This window comes from Typopeltis vanoorti, chromosome 8 (assembly GCF_054136105.1).
Source record: "Typopeltis vanoorti isolate ZY-2024b chromosome 8, IOZ_Tvanoo_1.0, whole genome shotgun sequence".
NCBI classification, from domain to species: Eukaryota; Metazoa; Arthropoda; class Arachnida; order Uropygi; family Thelyphonidae; genus Typopeltis; species Typopeltis vanoorti.
This window is the reverse complement of record NC_143556.1, coordinates 14236757-14261786: the sequence shown is the minus strand read 5'-3', so window position 1 is coordinate 14261786 and position 25030 is coordinate 14236757. Positions and strand designations below refer to the sequence as shown.

The 25030-nt window shown below is 36.5% G+C and overlaps 1 protein-coding gene across 2 annotated transcripts in view; it reads left to right on the top strand.

Moving 5' to 3' along the window:
• Positions 1 to 25030, top strand: part of hep (hemipterous) — a 186406-nt gene that overhangs the window by 15457 nt on the left and 145919 nt on the right. For both annotated transcript variants that reach the window (XM_090396523.1, XM_090396524.1), the window contains exons 2-3: positions 11513 to 11624; positions 18974 to 19046. In XM_090396523.1, coding sequence (XP_090252649.1) covers positions 11513 to 11624; positions 18974 to 19046 — 185 coding nt within the window. The remainder of the gene's footprint in view (positions 1 to 11512; positions 11625 to 18973; positions 19047 to 25030) is intronic.

The window sequence follows — 25030 nt, the reverse complement described above, 5'->3', positions numbered from 1 at the left end:
AGAAGTGGGCAAAACTGCTCAAATGATCACTAAATTTTGATGAATACCCTGATAGGTGTAGACAAGGAGGTTATTATCCTTTTAAAGCTTCAATATAGCTAGTCATTGATTATTTTGCACAGATTTATTTGCTTTATTCCCTTAAGAATGAGGGAAGCAGTGGAGAGTATCAAGAGGTGAATGACAAAAGTAGTGATTGTGTCCATGGAGTACTTCCTGTGGGGATAAACTGAAGGTTTGTGGATTTCAAATTTAAGTTAATTAGCAGAAATAAGGGATATTATAGAAACATTTATGTTGCTTAAGGACTTTATAGTGAACAGAGGAAGGGTAATTATTATGGGCAATTTTAATTATGGCAGTATAGATTGGAATGAAGAGATAGCATTTGGGAATAAGGAAAATGAATTTCTCAAGTTCTTGAGAGATAACTATCTTAAGCAGCATGTAAAGAAGGGCACACAAGGATTGAGAGTTTTAGATGTTGTACAAATTTTGAAATACATGACAAGATGCTTGAGAAAAGGTCACCTCTGGAAGTTGTATAAAGATATGGTCAGTAAGGTACATGAGCACTAATATAGAGGCAGTCATGGGTGCTTAGTCGGTTATTGAGTTTAATGAGAGAGAGATGATATGCATTGCATGAATGATGGATAGTATGAACTGCCCATAATCAGTCTTTAGACTCCATGGAGTCAAAAAACCTATTACAGGAGGTTCCAATATTATAATAGTAAAATCAGAAAAGACCAGAACCATTACTTCTAAGCATTCATACTTTTAAACTTTATATAAAGAAATGTCCAAGTCTAAGGTATATAAACAAACCCACTGTCTCCAATTGGGGAGAGTAACCATGCAGATTTGTTCTGGAAAGTTGCCAAATATGTGAAATTCTTTGTCAAGAAAGGGCTTATGTTGAACTATAAAGCTGGTATGGTAATTATGACAGAGTTAGGAGTCATGGCTTGAGAAGCTACAAAGTCCAACAGCAGTGCATGGGAAATGGTCAGAGATAGTTTGAGAGAAGCAGTATTAGATTGCATACCCAAGGTCAGGAGGATAAATCAAATGGGAATTAAGTGAATCAGTAGATATATAAAGCAAGAGCTGCAAAAAAAAAGGTTAAAAGGTGAAAAAAAAGAAGGCATATTAATGAGCAGTACAAAATGCAACCAAGAAAAGTGACTTGTTTGGTAAGAAAAGCCAAATCACATTATTATGAGAGAAAATTAGCTAAGCAGGCCAAACCCAGAGGATTCTTTTCATTATGCAGCAAGTAAGAAGAAAATTACTGTGGTAGGATGGCTTTAAACAATTCTCATGGTAGGAAGTTGACAGAGGCAAAAGAAATAGTTGAGTTGCTGAGTGATCATTTTACAAAAATGTATCATCCAGGTGAAGATTTTGCAGTTGTGATGTAACAGAGATGCATATCAAAATTAAGTTAGATGAACAAGAGGTGTTCAACTCTGCAGTGGGATTGGATGGCATGTCAGCCCATGTACTGCATGAATGTGCAAGAGAATTAGCATCTCTGATGTTGTTGTTGTTCAATCTAAATCTCAGCTTTGGCAGGGTTCCAGGGGAGTGGAAAGAGGGTAGATAGTTCCATTGCATAAACGTGACTCCTAGACAGGTAGCAAACTACACATTAATTAATATATCAGGAGTGGTTGTTAAATTATTGGAAAAGTTGGTTAAAGGTAAAATACAAAATTGGGTGGATAGGGATGCAATACTCTATAGTGGGCATCATGACTTTGTAAAAGGTAGGTCCTGCTTGGTAATTTATTCAGATGCTATAATAAAGTGACCTCACAATTCGATAAAAGAAATGGTTACACCATCATATTGATGCACTCTGCAAAAACATTTGACAGAATACCACATGGAAAACTATTACACAAGTTGGAGCGAATGGGAATATGAAGCTAGTAGCATGGATGGATGGGGAGAAGGGGCGGGGCTGACAGACAGACACCAGAAAGTAGTATATGGAGTGAATCTAAGAGAATGAGGGTGACTAGTGGACTACTTCAGGGTTTAGTACTAGGGCCACTACTCTTTAATTTGTATTTCAGTGATATAGGAAAATATTTAAGAGGGGATATTCAGTTGCTTGTTGATGCAAAACTGTGGAGAGCAATAGTTGATAAAGGTGATGTTGCTATCCTGTAGGGTGATTTTAAATAAACTGGCATTCTCTCTCTCTCCCCCTCCTGATGCTTTCTCTTCTTGTTCTCCCACTTACCTGCCATCCTCATCTCTCTGGCTCTGGTTCCTGCACTGTTTTGCCTTTCTCTCATTCCCTTGTTCTATTCTCTCCCCTTCTATCATTCCCATAACTCTCTCTCACTCCTACTCTGATTTGCTTCTCATTCATGGTTTCTAGTCTCCTAATCTCGTTCATACCTCTCAACTTGTTTCTGATGCATTCCACTTCTTTCAGCATCTCTCTCTCTCTCTGCATGTCCTTCTGTCACTCGAGATTCATCCTCCCAGTCAACACCATCTTTCAATTCTACTACTACCCTACTTTTATATTCTCATTCACATGCCACTTGTTTTCCTCACCCTCAACACACTACTCTCTCTCTCTCTCTCTTGGTTGATATTCACCCGCTGCCGAGGTCTATTTGCTAATCTCTAAAGTGCAAAGTTCTTCCCATTTTCTACATTTTATGCAGACACAAACCCCTTTGTCTCTCACTTGCCACATTTCTCACTGCTGGGATGCATACATGCTGTGAGCACTTCACCACAAAATCCGATAGTATGCTGTGTAGAATGTAGTCCTTAAATGGTGGTGGACTCTGTGAAAAGCCATTGGCAAACTGAATTGTTGCTGCTGCCATTATTCAAACACTGCAATAAGAATTCCCCAAGTGCAAACTACCCACAGACTATATGTTCTATCTAGCTTAGATTCCTCATAAATTTAAAGTATAAAACTCTAATAAATTATAACGAAAACTTATCTGTTTTTTTGCTGCTACTTGTAACATGCCTGACTACAACCGAGAAGAACTGGCTTTTGATGGCATTCTCAAAACTAAATATATTCACTGATATCATTCTGGCTAAGCATTAATAACGAATATGCAGTCTGTTCAAGTGAATAGTGTATTCACTCAGTAACCAGCAGGTTTAAATTTCATGTATATAGATATTTGTAAATGTCTTTTTTTTTGGAATAAAAGCTCTAAAGTATCTTCTACTCTTCCCTAGTTCATATCTTTCTGAAGTTGGGTTTTCTGTTCTTGTGTATCTCAAAGAGAAAAAAAACGAAACTGTTTTGTTGATGTGGAATCTCATCTGTTGCTAAAAACAAAATATAGAACCAAATTTCACTTAACTAAATTCTTGCAAACAGAAGTAATTTCATCTCATGAAATTTTGTTTTTATTATTGAAAATTTAAGTTTCATAATTTTTGTTTCTGCTGTATGTACCGTATTTATTCGAATATAACTCTCCCTCGCACCCTGATTTTACTTTATGAAAAAAGAAAATTGAATCACTGAATACAGAGACATTTGCAGTCTTTGTAATATATTTCTCAACAAATAGTGCAATTAGACACAATTGGGATAAAAACAGCACTAACTAATGAATTGCATGTTCCCTCCCACAGAAACTATGCTGTATAGACTCAAGCAAAACCATATTTTGCAAAAGAAAACATTTTTTCAGTTACATGAAATAAGTGTTTTTTTGATTGCATTTGAAATAATTTTCAGTGTCTTTAAGACAGATCACACAGGCTAACTTCAAATAAAATTCTACCATGAATTGAAACATGCCATTTAATGTGTGTGTGAGTCTGCCTGACAGCTTGACACAGAAGCAGCACTCAAACAAGCAGCAATAAAATTCAACCAAAGGGTTGAAACTTTGTGTGAGTTGAGCCCTCTGGCATGACGCAGAAGCGGTACACAAATGGTAATGAGAAGTTCCGTCGGAACAATAAACTGGAAAAACACTACCCCGTTGTGAATGTGTTAAAACTAAGAAATATATAGTGAATGTTGTTATGGCAATTTCAGATATTATGGAATTCGGTTGAAGAGAATTAGCATTTCAACTCAACAATTGTTGTCTTGCCTTTGTTGTTGGGTCCTGCAATCTTTTGTTAATACTGAACCAATTATATGCACGTCTTCATAGCTGCTCTATCTCTGCTGGCTTACCATTGCTGTCTGTTTTGCACTCTGCTTCCATTTCTCATTAGTCATTCATGAAGGATTGCTCATTACATATCTCAAGTCTTGTAAATTACTGGTAATTTTTGCTTGAAATAATGAGAAAGAAGATGGTACTATTTAGGCAAATGACTTTGATGATGCACACAAGGAAACCGTTCTCGAGGCTGGAAGTAGCAATAGCAAATAGGAGATTCTTGGTAAGTTATACCATTTTCAGTTTTTTTCCTGAAAAATTTAGTTTCCAAAAATCCCCGCACATATCTCGCACCATGATTTTTTAGCTTTAACTTTGGGGAAAAAAGTATGAGTTATATTCGAGTAAAAATGATATATTGGATTCATATAACTAAAAGAAGTAGAACAAGAGGCCATTGCTGGAAACTGCATAAGGAGGGTGTGAGCAAAGTAGTGAGAAGCAGGTTCTTTGCATGGAGGTTGGTGAGTGGAATGCATTGCCTGAGTGTGTTGTGGATGTGGACACATTGAATCAGTTTAAGACACGGTTGGATGAGCATTGTATGCAATAGTGAGTACCTCCCACGATGAGTCTCTGACTCAATGGAGGTCAGGTGTTAATAATAAAATGTATTTAATAATTTAAAAAAGATCCTTCATGTGTTTGTAACTTATTATAATACATGTTAAAAAACAAATACCTTTATAATTATTCATGTTTGAGTGAAATATTATAACTTCTACCAAATTGCCTTTGCCTGAGAGGAGTGCTGGTGTTACTAAAATTTTAAAATGTGTAGGTGGACACTGAAAATTTGGCAAACACTAAAAGTATCAAATTATAATTCCGTATAATTTTGCACTGACGTTGGAAAATTCAATGAAATTTATTATCGTTATTAAAATTGTCAAGTTGTTTCGCTCCCTCTCCCCCCCCCCCAAAAAAAAAATATATATATATGTCTAGAGTAATAGGCCAAAAAGTGTCTTTCTAGTCCAGTTTGAGGGATGATGTGATATCTATTCTATTGTTGGAAATGACCCGGACTCAATTCATCACTGATATGAGGAATTAAAAAAAAAAAAAAAAAATCAGCTAATGCCTTTTTATTCCTGTATAGGGAGAGGCCAGATGAGGAATTCATCTGGGAATAAAAATTTTTTTCAACGTGAGGTTAAGTTAACTGGTCTCACTTGGAGGTAGGGTTTTCATCTCATAAGTAGGGAGATAGAAGTCTACCGTAAACCTGAACTAATTACCATTACATCACTCCTCTCCAGAATAATATTGGTTCAAGGTTGTATTCTGATTGGTCGTCTGATTTAACACTCATGCAAAATTAGTGATTTTATCTGTTTTATTATGTTTTTTTCTGCAGAAAATTAGAGTATTATAGTGTACTAGTGTAGATTTTCATGTTTTTAGAGTATTTAATATCTTTATAACATTTTTATTGTGATATTGTCAGCATGGCACAACGTGATGAACAATGGTGGCAAAGACCACACTATCCAGCAGTTTTAATTTGCAGGATATTATTCAGTGCAGTGTATGTGAAATGTATTCATCGAGAAAATTAAAGAACATTTGGAAGGAAATTGAACTGGAGAATGATTATGTATTAAGTGTTTTGAAAGTGAGTGTCTGTTAGGTGATGAGAATGCGATTAATACTGACAATAAGATGAGAAATGATGTTATTAATGTTGAACATGCACCCTTGGAAATAGAGGAAAACTGAAATGAATATTAATAAAGAAGTAGTATTCTTAAATGTTTTCCTTCCTAGGACAAAGTGCAAAATTGAAAAACTTCAAAAGAGGCAAGAGTTAAGCAGGGCTGAAAAAAGAAAGAAGCAGGTGATTTGAAGGAATAATAAAGACCTACTGAACAAACAAGAAAAACAAGTTAAGGAGAAAATTATGTATGAAGACTCGATGATCAGGGGAGTATTTGCAAAAGTATGCCAAAATCATGTTTCCCTGGTACAAAAATTCACGATATTAGCCATGCCATCTGGATGCAAAAAGGTAAGTCGAAAGAAATATTGTCTTGGTTGGTACAAATGATTTGAGAGGCGAGAAGTATTCTATGAGGGGAGGATGTAAAGGAGTTGTTAGAAGAGGCAAAACTGGAGAGCAAGAAGGTGAAGATTGTAAGTCTCCTACCATGCTATGATACAGGCAAACTGAGGAGAAAGGCAAAAGGAATGATATACAATTTGAGGATCTGTGGTGTCTGTTTGATGGAAAGAAGGATTTATACAATGCTGATGAACTGAATATGAATCATTTTCATGTTAGGTGTCTAGACAGAGAGCTTTGTTCACTGAGCATGCTAAAGTGCAAATTCAAGGAAACTTAACCAATTAGAGTGGAAGCAAGTGAGTTTGTGGGAAAGCACCCATGAAGCAAGTGAGTGTGAGAATGTTAAGAATCTAGTCTCTCAAGCAAAATTATTGAATAGGGTAGTCAATTCAGAAAGTAAAGGTGGGTGGAGGACTAATGGAATGTTATAGTTTCTATATACTAATACCAGAAGTATCAGGAACAAGAGGGAAGAGTTTTTGGCATTGGTCAGTGCCAAAAGTTATAGGCATTAGTAAGACTTGGCGAACAGCAGATGTAGTTACAGGGATTGAATGTGAAGGTTGTAATAGGTTTCACAGTATAAAAAGAACACAGATAGTTAAGAAAATAACTATTTATTAACTTAAAAGCTAATATTTCGCTGGTATTATAGCACACAACACAAAGTTTGTTACAAGGGCAAGACAACCACAATCCAGTGTAACAGTGGGGACAGTATAAGTGATTGCAGCGTGCAACACAAGACTAAAGTCCTAATATGGTGCCATATTAGGACTTTAGTCTTGTGTTGCACGCTGCAATCACTTATACTGTCCCCACTGTTACACTGGATTGTGGTTGTCTTGCCCTTGTAACAAACTTTGTGTTGTGTGCTCTGAAGATGCTGGGTATAATATCAGCGAAATATTAGCTTTTAAGTTAATAAATAGTTATTTTCTTAACCATCTGTGTTCTTTTTATACCATGAAACCTATTACAACATGTCTGACAAACACATAAGCCTATCCACGCGCATGAATGTGAAGGGTTTAGTATTTTCAGGGACGATAGGATGGGGGAGGAGTGCTGCTGATGATAGCAAATGATTTGCAACCAAATAGAATAGACAGGCGGGATAGCAACTGTTCGTTTGGAGCAAGCTGTGTGAGATTAAGGCCAGTAAGACAAAATATATAGTTGGTTGTTACTGTAGGCCAAGGAGTTCCACAGATGATCTGGAAGACATGTATCACAAAAAATAGTATGAGTACAGGTCGAGTGATTATTATGGGGTACTTCAACTATGGAGAGATAGACTGGAAAGAAGAAAGATCACATGATAGGAAGAAAATAGAATTTATAGACCTGCTGAGAGATAATTACTTAAGGCAGCATGTGATGGAGGGGACTAGGGGTGACAGAGTATTTTACCTGGTCATAGGATCAGAAGAGCTATCCATTACCAAGATGACCACATTGCCTCCAATTGGTGAAAATGACCATGCAGTGACTTGGGAGATTGAAAAACATGAGGAATATTCTGTCAAGGAGTATATGTGGAACTACAAAGCAAGAGATTATGACAAGCTTAGGAAGAAGCTTAAAACTGTGCCATGGCATAAATCATTTCAAGGTTAAGGATGTTAGTAGTGCATGGGATATAGTTAACATTCATCTAGAGGAAGAAATATTAAATTGTATACCTAAGATAAGAATGCTTAATCACATAGGAGTTAGATGGATGAGTAATATCATTAAACACGAGCTGCCGAAAAAGAAAATCCCATGGAGGGTATGTAAAGAGAAAGGTAACCACCAAAGTCATGAACAGTACAAGATACAGGAAAGAAAGATAACCAGCATGGCAAGGAAGGCAAAATCATTATGAGAAATGTAGTCAAGCAGACCAAAGAAAATCCCAGAGTTCTCCTGTTATGTAGAGGAAGAATGACTATGGAAGATTGATCTTAATGAGTGATGATGATGACCACAAGGAGACAGAAGTGAGTAAAATAGTTGAGTTACTTGAGTGACCACTTTGCATATATATATATATATCATCCTAGTGAGGTAACTGCTTTAACCTATGTGAAAGACACTAATATGGGAACAGAGGTGGAATGAATTGGAGGTTCTTAAGATATTGCAGAATCTCAGTATAAATACAGCTGTAGAATTAGATGGGGAGATATTAACTGGGGTTTTGTGAGAATCTGCAAGGGAACTAGCAAAACCTGAGACTAGGCTCTATAAGTCTCAGCTCTGGTAGAGTTCCAAGAGAGTGGAAAGAGGGCAAAATAATCCCTTTGGGTAATTGAGGTTCTAAAACTATGAGGGCTGTTTGTTAAGTCCGTGCAAAGTCTAAGAGATGGCACCACCAGTACGTATCAAGGTTATTTTTAGTTGCTGGCAACTGTTGGAGGATCACACACTAAGTTTCAGTCAGATAGTGTTTGGCATTCATTTGAATCGATTAAGTACTGTGATTTGTGAAAAATGGATGAGAAAGAATTTCGTGTAGTGATTAAAATTACTTTTTGAAAGAAGATTCTTTTTCACCACGACAACACACCCACTCACTCTTCTGCAATTGTGACTGCAAAATTGTTCGATTTATGCTACGAAGTCTATTCGCATCCCTACTCTCCCCATTTGGCTCCATCGGACTACTATCTGTTTCCAAACATGAAAAAATGGCTGGCAGGAAAGAGATTTTCATCAAATGATGAGGTGATTTCTGAAACAACTGCCTATTTTGAAGAGTTGGACAAATCATACTGTATGGATGGGATCAAAAAAACTCGAGCATCGTTGTATAGACCTCAAAGGAGACTATGTTGAAAAATAAAAGCTATTTGTCCCAAAAAAAATTGTTTTCTTCATTTTCGCATGAACTTATCGATGTGTGGGCTAGGATCAAGAGCAAAATAATCTGTTGATTTTCTTCTTGAAGAGCTGGAAGCCGTATCTTTGGGAAATACTTCATGGGTAAGGTTGTTCACAGAACTTAGTTAAATGGAATAAAAGTGACTAGGAGTAATAGGTTTGTAAGTCTCCAACTGTAAAAGGATGTTGGGTAGCCTGCTTGTTCCTGTAGGTTTAACAAAAATATGGGGCATAATAGATGCTAGTTCTGCTGAGCAGTGACCAAGGAAATATTTGTAGAAGAGACACAATATGGAAACTCATCTATGAGCAGTGGCTGAAGAGAGAGTTTAACAGGGATCATCAGTCAACCAAACTGCTCTCTTCTGTGCTTCATCAAGAATTTTTAGAGAAATCTTAGGTGCACCACCCCACACATGGGAGCAATATTCCAAGGTTGGGCAGATTTGAGATTTGTACAGAACAAGCAATTGGGCAGGAGAGCCATCTCGAGGGAGGATAAACTGCTAAGTTTTCTGGAGATGCTGAAGATGCTATAGAAGTAGTGTGATTATGCTAAGAAAGGCTAGGAGTGAGTCAGTCCAAGGAGAGAGAGAGAGGGGAGGGGGGAGAAAGAGCGATCTTGTCTTGACTGTTAAGCTGAGCATTATCAAAAGTGGAGGAAAAAAAAACTTAAGTTTTTGTAATAAATTACAATAACTTGAGTGCAGTGACTATTCTTTGCCAAGGTGTTGTGTCAACTGTTTATGACATTTGTTTCATTAGAAGCCGAGTTATAGTGCCAAGAGTGACAGTGTGTTTTGATGAACAGGGAAAATTAGTTTCAAACAGAGAGCTGCAATTGACTTTTGTGTTAAACTTGTTAAAGTTTTACCGAAATGCTTCAAAAAGCATACGTTGATGAATGCTTATCCTGTACTCAAATTTACGAGTGGTTTAAACGATTTCAAAGTGGTCGTGAGACGATTGAGGACGACGAAAAGCCGGGCCGTCCAAAAATTGGACTGAGTGAAGTTAACAACCAAAAAGTGTCATTTCATCAAAGAAAACCCGAAATCGTCCATGAGATTGATTGAAGATGAATTGGGGATTCCAAAATCAACTGTGTACAACATTTTGACCAAGAGTTTGGGCCTTCGTAAATTGAATTTGCGATTTGTTCCCCACAAGTTAACTGATAACCAAAAAATGTATCGAATTGAGCACTGCAAGGACCTCATTAAAACCGCTCATAAGGACTCAAGCTTCTTTGAAATGATCGTTACTGGTGACGAAGCATGGTGTTTTGATTATGAGCCCGAAACAAAGTGCTGAGTGGAGACCACCAAAAGAGGGGTATCCGAAAAAAAGTCACTTGGAAAAGTCAAAAGTAAAGACAATGCTGATTTGTTTCTGATTCCAAGGACATTATCCACAAAGAATTCGTTCTGCCTGGCCAAACGGTCAATGGTGAGTTTTACCTCGAAGTTTTGAAGCGATTGATAGCGAGAATTCATAGCATACAGCATGAATATCATGATGCAGGCAGCTGGTCAATTTTGCCCAATAATGCACCATCTTATCGTTCAAACATTGTGAGACAGTTTTTGAGCAAAAACCAAATTTGTGTGTTGGATCACTCACCGCATTCACCTGATTTAGCACCCTGTGACTTCTTTCTCTTCTCCTGACTTCATTTGCCGATGAAAGGAAAGTAATACGACACCATTGAAAACGTTCAAGCTGCGGTAACCACGACCCTCAACAGTATCCCAAAAACCGATATAAAAAAAACTCATTTAACGAATTAATTAACTGTGCCAAATGCTGTATCGAAGCTGAGGGAGAGTATATTGATTGAAATAAGTGATTTGAATAATTATAATTGGCCTGTGTTTTGTTTTCTATCAAAAGTTCGGTTTCTTTTTGGACAGAGGGTGTATTATAATCACTCTACTTGAAATGCCTTGCCAGTCTAGGAGTTTATATTTAGGTGAATTGAATGCTAAGGAACTCCTTACTTTCCTCAATCACATTTGCCTGAATATAACATATTTATTATTTAGCAGAATCTCTTCTGTCTTCTTTATCTTGATAATGGCAATTTGGACGACATCTGTAATTCTGCCATTCATCATTTTTCCCATATGGCACCTGTTGATGGTACCTGTCTAAAATTCTGCTCATGTTACTTTGACTTTGTTCCATTAGCTGACTTTTCAGCTAATGGTACTGTTTTCTGTGGTGGAATTCTCCTTTGTGTGATCTTGCTTTCACCCTTAAGAAATCTTGTTTGATTTATATAACCATTATGGATGACAAATATATATAAAAAGTTATTTTTAAAATATTATGAAATATTTTAAAGCTATATTGCACACACACACTCTGATGGGATTTTTCCTCCCCATAGTTCCTATTGGAGAATTTGGAGCACCAGGAAGGCCAGGAATATTTTCTAATAGTGGTCGTCAAAGAAAGCCACTAGGGCTTCCTCCCTCACAGACTTATAAGCAGCCTGACAAGTATGTTATTGATATATCACTTATCATTTTCTTATTACAGAATTTTATTAATTATTTTTGATGCAATTTTTGGAAATGTTTGTATTTCATTGTATTTCTATATATGTATGTACCGAGTTAGATGCAGTTCATGGGGACTCTGCACCAGCATTAAAGACTTTATTTTTGGATAAATGAGTTTAAGCATGGTCATAAATCCTTCGAAGATGAAGCGGGTGCTGGACGCCTGACGGAGGTCACTATGAAGGAAATAATTGACAAAGTTTATGGTATCCTTATGGAAGATTGCTGACTGAAAGTGTGTGAGATTGTAGGCATCTCAACTGAACAAGTGTATAATATCCTGCATGAAAAATTGCACAAGAAAAAGCTGTGTGCGTGATGAGTGCCTCGATTGTTGACTGTCGATCAAAAACTCACGCAAAAATCATTTCAACTTGGTGTTTTGTGATGTTTAATTGCAATTTGCAGGATTTTTTGTGTTGCATGACTGTAGAAGAAACTAGGATCCACCACTACACACACCTGAGTCCAAGCAGCAGTCAAAACAGTGGACAATGCTTAGTGAAAGAGCACTGAAAAAAGTGAAGACCACTTTGTTAGCTGTCAGGTGATGGCGACTGTTTTTTGGGATTCAAAAGGAATTATCATGATAAACTATTTGAAAAAGGGTAAGACAATATCAGGAGTCCGTTATGTGTCATTGTTGGACCATTTAAAAGAAGAACTGAAGAAAAAACGTCCGAGATTGGCACACACACACACACACAAAAAAAAAGTGCTCTTTCATCAAGATGATGCACCGTCCCACACATCGGCTGTTGCAATGGCATAATTGCACGAAATTGGTTCCACGTGCACCATATTCTCCGGACTTAGACCCGTGTGATTTCTTCTCATTCTCAAACTTAAAAATTTGGCTTGGTGGGAAAAAATTTTCTTCAAATGAGGGTGTCATCAAGGCTGGCAATGACTATTTTGCACAATTTGACCCATCCTACTTTTTAGATGGGATGAAATAATTGGAAACTTGCTGAATCAAATGTGTAGACCTCGATGGAGACTATATTGAGAAATAAAGATGATTTTTTTCAAAAAAATGTGTTTAACTTATTTTTTAAGAAACTTTTCAAACAACCCTCGTAAACAGAATGGGAAAGAAAAGATTATCAAAACAAGTGTTCTCTGCCAGGTTGGCAGGAAAAAAGATCCAGAGGAAAAACCAAGATATAGGTGGATTGATACAGTAAAAAAGTGCTTTAGAAGATAGAAATATAATATATGATAATGTTGGAGTCTTGACAGGTAACAGATTGATTTGGAGGAAAATTGTAGATAGGAAGTTAGTAATGATGTAAGTTTTTTATGTAGTACTATCATATCCTGTACACCCTTTGAGGGTACATATCAGGAATGTGATGATGATATATATATATATATTATATTTTTTTCTTTCCTTTCAGGATATAGATATTTTTCCTATAGTATTTTTAGATATAGTCAAAATGTGTAAATTGAAAACAATTTCACGGATTTATAATTGCTTCAAAACGTGAAGTAACGAGTACTGTTATTTGTAAGGATTAAGATGGATGTTTGATACATTACATCATGTCAACTTTACTGCACATCACTTTTTCTATACTATTTCTAAATATATGTATTTATGTACTTCTGCTGTGGTATCACCAACAAATCTCTCATAGCGTATAAGAAATTGGAGTAGAGTATTTTTAAGCAGGAAATGACAGTATCTTGCACATCACCATCAGTTGCAAATTGCTTGCTAGCACAGTGCTCCTACAGCCCAGAGAGATGGAAATTGAGTACAGGATCAGGATTTTGCCACTGGTAGCCCAGAACCTTTTTTGCAGATACCACTCATGGTTAGCAACATGGTTTCTGTAGTCAAGATGGCTATGGATGATGCTATATGCAATTATTTTATAAGACGTAAATTCTTAGCAGTGTCACTTACTTTAAAACATTCATGCAAAATTATGTCATTCATTGTGAATTTATGGAGACAAAAACGTACATTAGATTAATTATAATTCCTTTACTCATAATTATGGAAATAACACTCAGCGTTTTGACCTCTGTATTATTTGCTCAGTCTTCTGTATTATACAAATTATACAGAAATATAAATTAATTAAGAAAATAAAATTTTTATGCATATAATAAGTATAATATTATACAGATAATAATAAAAAAAAAAAAAGTTTTATAGTGGAACTACATTAAATACATTGGTCCTCTTATCTTAAGCCTTTCTTGTGTTGGCATTCTGCCATTATGTTCTGGGTGCTATATAGATTGCAGATTGGTCCTCCAGATTCTTGCAATTAAAAATCCATAATGTTTCAGCATCTCACAAGCTTCCTTGAACATTCTTTCAAACCAGGTTTTGGCAGTGTAAGAACTTGCCATTCTAGTTGATTCTATGACATGTTTGAAGTGCATAGTCTGACAGGCCTGTTTTACCGGAGTGGAGGAATTTAATGTGGCAATTATGTTCATCTTATTGCTATGATTCACCTATTTCCCCTATGTAGGATAGGTTGCAGGTGCACTAAATTTTGTGCAAGGTATATGGAAGAGAATCTTTGGATGAGTTGAGTATACTTTTTAATTTTTCAGGAGGTTTGAAGGTTGCCTTAATGTTGTATTTATATAATGTTCTATCTATTTTTTTTGATATTCCCCTAATGTATGGTATGACTGGCATTCTTGTAATCTTTTTTGCTTTTAATGGTGGTATTGTGGAGGATCTTGTGAACTGTTTTTTTTGTTGTAGCCATTTTTTATAAATGTTTGTCTAATAATTTCACATGCCTTCTTCAGTGCCTGCTCATTCAAGCAAATTGTTTAGGGTTCTATGTTTGAGGGTGCTGATGATCCCTAGTTTTTGTGTTGAATGGTGGTATGAATTTTGTGTATGTATTGACCTGTGTATGTAGGTTTGCGGCAGACCATGAATGTAAGATGTATGTATGTTTGAAGGTGCTGATGATCCCTAGTTATTGTGTTGGATGGTGGTATGAATTTTTGTGTATATATTGACCTGTGCATGTAGGTTTGCGGCAGACCATGAACGTAAGGCAGCCTAGGACATAAAGAATTAATCAAGTCAGTGATCACATTGCCATAGGAAACAAAAAAAAAGGTATTACTGCATTATTCTTGTGCTCCCAGAATTTATGGCCAAACACACCAGTACAACCGATAGTTGAAGGAATCAACAGGCCCAATTATCACTTAGTCAAGAAACTAGTGGCCACACTCAAAGGGGTTGGTAGGTCATTCCCCTACATTAAAAAAAAAAAAAAGAAAAGAAAGAAAAAGACAAAAAATACACAACACCTTATCAACAAAATTAAAACATCACACTCAACAATGAAGATCTATTATTCAGCTTTGACATAACTGTCATTTTGACTAATGTCCTGATCATTTACTATTCTTCTCATACAGAACATATTTCTGCCCAACATCATGGTCCTCTTTGACCACATACTTCGCTCCAGGTATTTCATGTGGCAAAATAATTTCTTCCTGCAAAAAGAAGATATGGTCATAGGCTCACCACTTCCCCTATAGATAACTTCTACATGGAAGACTGAGCAATAAGCTCTAGATTCAGCAAGCATAAAGCCCAAAGTTTGGCTCAGATTTATTGGTGATATTTTCGCCATTTGGCCCCATGGTTGCAAAACATTAAATACATTCCTAAGTCACCTGAACAAACAACACAAACATATCTAATTCACTATTGAGATTGAAAACAATAACCTTTCCTTTTCTAGACATACTTGTTATACGTCTTCTATCAGAAAAAATAGATAGAACATTACATAACTACAACATTAAGGCAACCTTCAAACCTCCTGCAAAATTAAAAAGTATACTCAGCTCATCCAAAGATCTCCTTTCATACGTTGCCCACCCGGGGGTTTACAAAATTCACTGCACCTGCAACCTACCCTGCACAGGGGAAACAGGGCCACCATCCCAATAAGAAAAAGACAAACACAAATGGCACATTAAATTCCTTCATGGTAAAACAGGCCTGCCAGTCCATGCACTTCAAACATGTCACAGAATCATCTGGAAAGGCACGAAGTTCCTACACTGACCGAAACCTGGCTTGAAAGAAAGTTCAAGGAAGCGCGTGAGATGCTGAAACATCATCCAAATCTCAATAAGAATGATGGATTAGTAATTCCAAGAATCTAGAGGACCTATCTGCAACCCATATAGCATCCAGAAAATGATGACAGAATCCCAACACAAGAAAACCTTAATATAAGAGGACTGTTGAGATGTTTAAAGTAGTTCCACTATAAAACTTTTATTTATTTTTTATCATCTGTATATTATTATACTTATTATATGTATAAAAATGTATTTTATTTTAAGTAATTTATATTTCTGTATAATTTTTTTTATTTCTTATTGATTATTATAATTTTTTTTTTTTTTCACCAGAGGTTAGACTAGGCATTTAGATTTATCTTGGTTTTGTGTAGTGTCACTTAGCTTGTGTCCTCGGTATATGTATATTTTCCTGATGATGACCTCCATACTGCATAAGTAATTTATATTTCTGTATAATATTTTTAATTTCTTATTGATTATTATTTTTTTTTCTTCATCAGAGGTTAGGCTAGGCATTTTGATTTATCTTGCTTTTGTATAGTGTCACATAGCTTATGCCCTCAGCATATGTATGTTTTCCTGATGATGACCTCGATATAGAGGTCAAAACATCAAACATTGTTTTCATAATTATAAGGAAAGTAATATTCAAACACTTGTGTTTTTGTCTACATAAATTCTTCACAATGAATGCTGACCACTGTGTAACTTTCAAAGAAAGAAAACTGTCATATTTTGGTAGCAGTTGCTACTTATCTTGGGTATCACTCTAACGTTTGCATTGTAATGAAACTTGTTTCATGACATGAAGTTTTCTCTGTATACTTTTATCAACTGACAAAGAATTTTTGATAGTATAGTACCTTTAATTTGCAAAAATGTAATTGCACTATGCACCTCTTTTCTGCCATTTTGCTGGAGCATTTTTATGTCACTATGCTAGTAGTGACAACCTGTTATGTGTGTGTGTGTGTGTGTGTGTGTGGAAATTATATATATATTTATAAGCAATGTAAAGGTTGCAAACTTGGTGTAGTGACATACAGTATGTGGGGGAGTGGTTAAGGAGAAAGAAAAAATATATTTCTTGAACACAGATGAAGGATTGTAGTGCCCAAGGACCACAATTCTCCACCTATTATTTTTATATCTCAATGAAGGATGCATTTTAACCTTTTGAAACAACCACCCTGTATTTTTGTCACTGTGCATGATTAGGTATCATGTTGGAGGCTTAATGGATTTTTTACAACACTCAAAAAGAATTAAAATAGACTTTAATACTTCCTATATTTCGTCCTAGTCACTAGGACATCTATGGGGATTACAAAAACATTTAATGTAACATATACACAAATAACAAACAATACTAAACCCAACCACGTGGGTGACACTAAAGTCCTATCTAGGTAGAGCGCCCTCTAAGGGCAGTAGTAGGTGGCCTGGAATGTAAGGTGGGAACTCTGGTGATGAGTGTTTCCCAAATCTTCGGAAGCTTAATGCAACTGTATTTATTGAGATTTGGTTGGTTTTTGAGAGCTGCTGCTGCTGCTAAGAAAAGTCTCTCTTTCTTGAATTTGCTGTGGTGGAGCATGGTGGTTTTCTTCCATGATACCCTGTGGGTGGTGTCCAAAACATGGTCAGCCAAGCCTGAATGGCCATAGTTGTGTTTGAAGATGTAAGACTTGTGTTCCTCTAGACGGATGGATGCTGATCTGCCTGTCTATCCAAAGTACGCCAGCTTACAGGAACAGGGTACTTTGTAAACTCCAGGCAGAGAGAGAGGAGGGAGCTGATCTTTCGTAGAACAGATAAAGGTAGCAAGTTTGCGGTGGGGCTTATATGCTGTGTGTAGGTTGTACTGTTTTAGTATCTTGGTTATTTTTTCGGATGTGCCATGGATGTAGGGTATGGTGATGGCATTTTTAAAATCTTGTTGACGAGAAGGACGGGGAACGGGGGAGGAGTTCATTATTTTTTTGATACTGTGATCGCTGTAGCCATTGGAGAGGAAAGTGCTGTGTATGTGGTTAAGCTCAGTAGTGAGGGCGGTTCCACTGGAACAAAGATTGTGGGCTCTCTTGGTAAGAGTTTTAATAATGCCATATTGTTGAGAGGGGTGGTGGTGGGAGAGTTTATGAATGTATCTGCCTGTGTGTGTGGGTTTTCTGTATACGGTGAAGGTAAGTGTATCATTAGGCATGCGTGTGACCAAGGTGTCTAGGAAGGGTAAACAATTGTTCTTTTCCTTTTCCATAGTGAACTGGATTCTTGGATGTAGACTATTGAGATGACTGAGGAAGGAGTCTAACGTGTCTGTGCCATGAGGCCAAATAGAGAACACATCATCTACATATCTTAGCCAGATATAAGGTTTGAGTGGGGCTGAGTCTATGGCTCGTTTTTCGAAATCTTCCATATAGAAATTGGCAGGGGGGGTGAGAGGGGGGAACCCATGGCAGTTCCCTCTATCTGCTTGTAGATTTTGTTGTTCCAAGAGAAATACCCAGAGTTAATGGCAAAGGAAAAGAGATCTAAGATGTCAGAGGGAAAAACGTTTTCTAAGAGAGATAAGGTGTCAATTAAGGGAATATTGGTAAACAAAGAGGAGATATCAAAGCTTACCAATATGTCTGTCTTATTCAAGGTTAATTTTTCTGTGAGGGCTTTAAAGTGGGTAGAGTTTTTTATATAGGAAGGGGACCTTCCGGTGAGGGGGATCAAAGAGTTGGCCAGCTGTTTTGATAGTCTATAGCAAGGTGCATTGGTGGCATCTACTATAGGCCTTAGTGGAGAATTGGGTTTGTGGATTTTTGGTAAACCGTATATCCGGGGGGAACGGGAGCGGAAAGGTTTAAGTTTTTTCGTGACGTCAGGGAGCCAGGAAGATACTTTTTTGAGTAAGATTTTTAGTTTCTTAACTTGTGTTTTTGTGGAGTTGTGTTCTAGCGGGATGTAGGTAGCGCGATCGCAGAGGATAATGTTCATTTTACGATTGTATTCACTGGTAATACCAGTGAATACAATCGTAAAATGCTAATGTATAGTTCTGAACGTGGATTTTTTACAGGTGCATTCTAGAATTAAATTGTTACACCTTGTACATATATCATAAACAGAAATAGTGATCTTTATATAATTTTAGCTCTTTTACCTTATCTTTACTTTTTATATATTTTTTATTTTAGTGGCACTAATGAAATGGATGGTAAATTGCAAGAAATTATGAAGCAGGCAAATATTCTTACAATTCATGGAAAGGTAATATTATTTTTTTTATTGTTATTGTTTTGTTATTTTGGCATAACAACTTTGTCATTTTATTTTTATTGTTGCATTTATATTTTTAAATGCTGACCTGATGATTGACCTAGTGGTTAGCATATTTGCTCTCCAACCACCAGCTTGAATTTTTGTCATTGTCTTTAGGTAGGAGATGAATTTCGTTGCAGGTGCGAGACAACCTCCCCACTTAATGGAAGCCTGAAGTGGCTTGAAAAGTTCCTTGTTTGGTCTCTAAAGTGGAGTTTCTGGATTAAAAAAAAAAAATTCTAATTCATAAAAATAGACAAAAAAAAATCATTAACTGACCCATTGTACTAGTGTACTATAGGTTTACAACCTTTCATAAGTGAGAGTCGCATAAAAAAAAAAAGGACTTGCAAACATAGAGGATATTGCAGAAACAATATTTATTCTATTAATAATAGATGCAGAAAAACAATTCAGTACTGTGAGTTATAGTGCCTTTTAAAATGCCACAAATGGAAAATAAAATAAAGAGAATAATGAAGTAGTATACAATTTTCATTGTCCTATGTGAAGCCACCTCTGTAAAGTTTAGTGATCTCTAAGGTGGAATATTGCTGAAGTATTTAACCCTTAACTTAGCTAACAGTACTAAATGTACTTCATCTTTCATATGATGAGCCAGTTGGTATCTATATTCCACAAAGTCAAATTCCACAAAATGTCAACTGTGTTGTGAATGGAGAACCTGTGGAACAAGTAAAACATTTCAGCTACTTGGCATGATTTTTATTGAAGATGGTAAATTAAATATAGAAATAGACAACAGAATCAGCAAAGCTGGTATGGTGGGAAGTCAATTGAATAAATTCATATGGAATAAGAGAGAAATTAGTCGGAACACTAAATTAGCTGTGTACAAGACAGTGTTCAAACCAGTTTTAACTTATGGATCTGAGAGCTGGGTCAGAAGTAAAGCACTTGACCAAAGACTAGAGACCACAGATATGAGAGTCCTGAAAAAGATTATAGGCGTGAACAGATGGCATCAATGGCAATATCATATTAAAAACGAGAATATTAGGAAAGAACTTGACATTGTCAGCATCCAGGAATGCGTTAGCAGAGCTAATCTCAGGTGGTATGGTCACTTAAACAGAATGGGCGAGGAAAGATTAGCAAAACAAGTATTCTCTGCCAGGTTGGCAGCAAAACGACCCAGAGGAAGACCAAGATATAGGTGGAGTGGATTGATACGCTACAAAGTGCTTTAGACGATAAAAATATAAGATCTGATAATGTTGGAGTCTTGACAAGTAACGGACTGATTTGGAGGAAAATTGTAGATAGGAAATTAATAATGATGTGATTTTTTTCATGTAGTACTATCATATCCTGTACACCCCTTGAGGGTACATGGCAGGAATTTGATGATGATGATGAATAATTTGGTTAGCTAAATTGTTACATACAATTATTTTTAGATTAGTCATTTATTTTCCTATTTCAGATAAATTTAGTGAGATTTTTATCTCATAAAATGCATTACGCTCTGTTTTTTAAAGTGTTGATGATACCTAATTTTTGGTTCAGGTGGAGGAAAGATTGTGTGGGAATGTACACATACACACACACACAAACTCTTACCTTAACCTTTTAATCTTTTCTCATGCCATCTGTTGAGAAAACTGAAGAAATTATTTAAATTTTGTTGACTGCGTTTACCAGCTATAAAGGATGTATCACTACCATGTGAAAGATTGAGAATGGTTTGAGATAGTACTGTTGCTTCTTTGAATTTCTCCATAAAAAATTTAAACTAGAGGTGACACTGGCAAGTACTAGGTCAAACTTACTCTTGATTATATGTTTTGGTTTTCTATTTAAAAAAAAACGATTGAAGTGTGTTAAAATTTAGCTGTATCAGGAGTGAAACATATTGATGTGGAAGAGCCTCTTCTACGAGGATATTGCTAAATAGAGAAACCACATCTAAATTTCTAGAGTATATGTGTGACAAGGGGACTGCTAATTTAAATTTTGAACAAAATCTGATGTTTGTGTGAAAGTAGATATATATAGCCAGTATTATTTTTTGAAAGCTTGCCTAAATATTTTGACAGTAAATTTGCAACCGAGTTGTCATTTTCCTGTCCTTCATTAACTGTGTATCATGGTTGATGTTTTTCTCACCAATGTCAGAGGATCTCAGGATTCTATACTTAATCTATAATTCTATACCTAATCTCTTTCTTCAGTAAAATAACCTTCTTTCGCTGACCTCATCCTCTCCACAGCTATGCTGTTGATAATACACTTTATCCTCTTTATTATTTGACAAACTGTGTAATGCACAATCATTAGATGCTTCAAGATCCTCCATAACTCATAACACTGCCTTAAACTATGACATTCCAGAGACCATTAACCACCTTCATGAATCTTCTCTGGATCCTTTCTAACATATCCTCGTCACCATGAAAACCCAGTAACTAAATCGGTGCACAATAATCCATATGAGGCCTCATCAGTGGCATATATACAATTGAATCATAATCTCTTTATTTCTGCATCATTGCCATTATCCACTGCGATGACTTCACAAACTTGTGCAATGTGGCCCTTGAATTTCAGGTCCTTGTCTACTACCACTCCCAGATCTCTCATATCAGTTAGCTCCTTTAAAGTTTCTCCACTAAGTGTATACTTTGCATGCCATCGTTGCCTACCAAATTTCAAAACCTTACACTTTGCAACATTGGACTGAGAGTTCCACTTACCTGTCCATGTATTGCACCCCCCCCCCATGCAATCTATTCAAGTTGTCCTGTAAGACCATAACATCTGCTTGACTCTGCATTACTCACCCCAATTTTGAATCTGCAAACAGCTGCATATCACCAGTTAAACCCATTCTGATATCATTAATATATAAGCTGAACAACATTGGTCCCAAAACTGACCCTTACAGCACCCCACTAGTGACCTTCCTCTTTCAGGATACTGCACCCCCATATACAACTTTTTGAACTTATCTGACAGCCAGTCACGAGTCACCGATCCAACTCAAAAGTGTTATCCAATCCCATCTGTTTCAATTTGTTATGTGGCAGCCTATCAAAAGCTTTTGCAAAATCTAAGTACACCACTGTATATGCATTGCCCTTGTTCAAAGTATTTGTCACCTCCTTTAGCAAACCCATGCTGACAACCACAGAGAATACTGCTGTTATCAACCAATTTCTGTGTCCTACTTCTCACCAATCTCTCTCTCTAGTATCTTCAACACAACTCCAGATATACAGCCTATAATTTGAAGCCACAACCTTCATGCAGTGGACCAATTTTACCTTCTTTCCACTCTTTTGGAACCTGTGCTGTTGTATGCCATTGCTACTACCACTTCCCTGGAACATTCCCTTAAGATGTGTGGTGATGTGTCATCAAATCTTATTTCTTTATTGACATCAGGTTTATTTATTTATTTCTTCATATACCTTCTGTTCACTCACAGTTAAGCCATCCTCTCCTATGTCCTTTACACTTTAGTTTCTCATGATTTCATCCTGATGAGGATGAAACACCCTTATAATTGATCACTGAATACCTCAACAATGTCTTCTGCAGCAGTTACTATTCTACCATTTTCATCCCATAACATCATCTTACCATAATCATTCTTTCCTTCTACTTGCCAAATATCTAAAAAAAAAAAAAAAAACTGTCTAGGGATTTTCTTTGTCTGATTTGTTAACTTCTCTTCATACTGCATTTTTGTTGTCCTTATTGAGCCACTCTCATGGTTTACTCTTTATACTCTTCATGTAACTGATTATTACCATCTTGTATTGTCTCCAAAGTGCCTTATTCCTCTTCAAGATTTTATGCTTAATCCCCTCATTCATCCATTTTTCACCTATCTTATTCAGCATTTTGACTTTTAGGATACATTCCTACATCGATGCTGTTATGTTTTCTTTGTCACTTACCAATCAACATTTATTTCTTACTGCTCAACTCCTCATTCCATGCTGTCTCCTAAGCTTAGCATAATCACCAGCCTTGTACTTCCACATATATCCTTTCCTGACAGAACCCATAAAGCCACAACCCAAGCGATCACTTCATGATCACTCTCACCAACTTGAGAAAAGTGCAAAACTCCACTCACAATTACATCTGCGATGAAGTAATCAGATCTAAACTCTCGATCCTCACATGTCCTCCTTTATGTTCTGCCTGAGATAGTTGTCTCTCAAGAAATTCATTTTCCTTATTCTCAAATGCTATCTCTTCATTCCAGTCTATACTGCCAATCGCCCTTCCTTTGTTCACTAATCCAAGTTTTTCACGTACATTTCTTCATGGGGTGCTTAAATGGCAAAGCTGTATAACTGAGAGGAAACCTCCACATAGCCTTTAAAGGAATGCGGTGAACCGACCAGGGCTTCTGACCTAATGTTCAATACTCACCTTCTTGTGGTTATTTGGGTATCTACCTGGATAATGAACGAATGGATGGGCTGGCAATTTGGGATTTAGCCGACCAAATTGTATTCTTATTGGCTTAAACCAATATAAAAAATGATGGTACAACATGACAAAATTTCATGCCTGCTAGGGCGTCGCCCGGTTAAACAAGGCCCCCCCCCCCCGTTGTTTTTGCCAGAGAACCAGGGCGAACAGCGAAAAGTCAGCTACTGGAAAAAATCTGAAATCACACCCCAACTCAACATCACCAGAGTTAAAGATCGGTACTATCAACATAAGAAGCCTGAATACCAAAGAAATGGAACTAGCTGAGGAATTAGATAAGTACCATATCGACATAATAGGGGTGACTGAAACAAAAAAGACAAAAACTTGTGAGATCTTTCTGAGCAATAAATACAAAATGTTATATTCAGGCAATGAAAATCAAGGAAAAGGAGTAGCCATAGTATTCAACACTAAATACGAGGCTAATCTTCTTGAATGGCAGACAGTCTCAATTAGACTGATGTGGGCAAATATCAGAATGGGAAACTGGACAATGAGACTTATTTGTGCCTATGGTCCCACAGAAGGCTCTACTAAGGTAGAAGTAGAGGAATGTTTTCAGGCTCTAGAGAAATCCACTGACAGTATGAAAAAGGAAAAGTTGGTCCTTGTTTGGGATATAAATATCAGAGTAGAAAATGATTGTCAGACATACAAAAATATTTTGGGAAAATTTGGAGAAAAGAGCAAAGCTAATAAGAATGACATACCTGTTGGATTTCTGCTCAGGACATGAACTGGTTATTACAAACACCATGTTCCAACATAAAAATGTGCACAAATTCACATGGAGAGAAGAGGCAAGGAATAAGAAAAGTCTCATTGACTATGTTATTTTCGATAGTGATGTTTTCTCTCATGTGCAGGACAATAGAGTGTATAGAGGATTTGAAATTGAAAGTGATCACCATTTAGTCTTGATCAGGATAAAATTGAATTTCATATTGAAAAGAAGAATATGTAAAAAGTTTTAAAGTGAACAAAAGTTTATCAGCTCTCAGATGTGAACTGTTGACTAAAATACACAAAGATTATTGAAGAAAAAATGAAAGAGATTGAGAACAAGAATAACATAGGCAATGAGACATGTGGTGAGGTTGTCTGCAATGATAGAAAAATCAGAACTCCATGGTGGACACAGGAAGTTAGAGAGGCAGTGAAGGAAAAGAAGAAAGCATATCAAAGTTCCTGGAAAATAAGTCAGCTTGTGCTCTTAGAGAATACAGAGACAAATGTAAGAAAGCTAAACACTGTGTAAAACTAGCTAAACAAAAGTCATGGGAGGACTTTGGCAAGAACATAGATATCAAGAAGGTGGTAAGATATTCTGGAGGTTGTTGAAGAAGCTTACAAATGGAGGAAAGAGTGCTGTAAAAGGAGTTAGAGATGATAAAGGTGACATGAAAAACGAAGAAAAGATATCCTTGAAGTATGGAGTAATCAAAGGCTTGAAATGT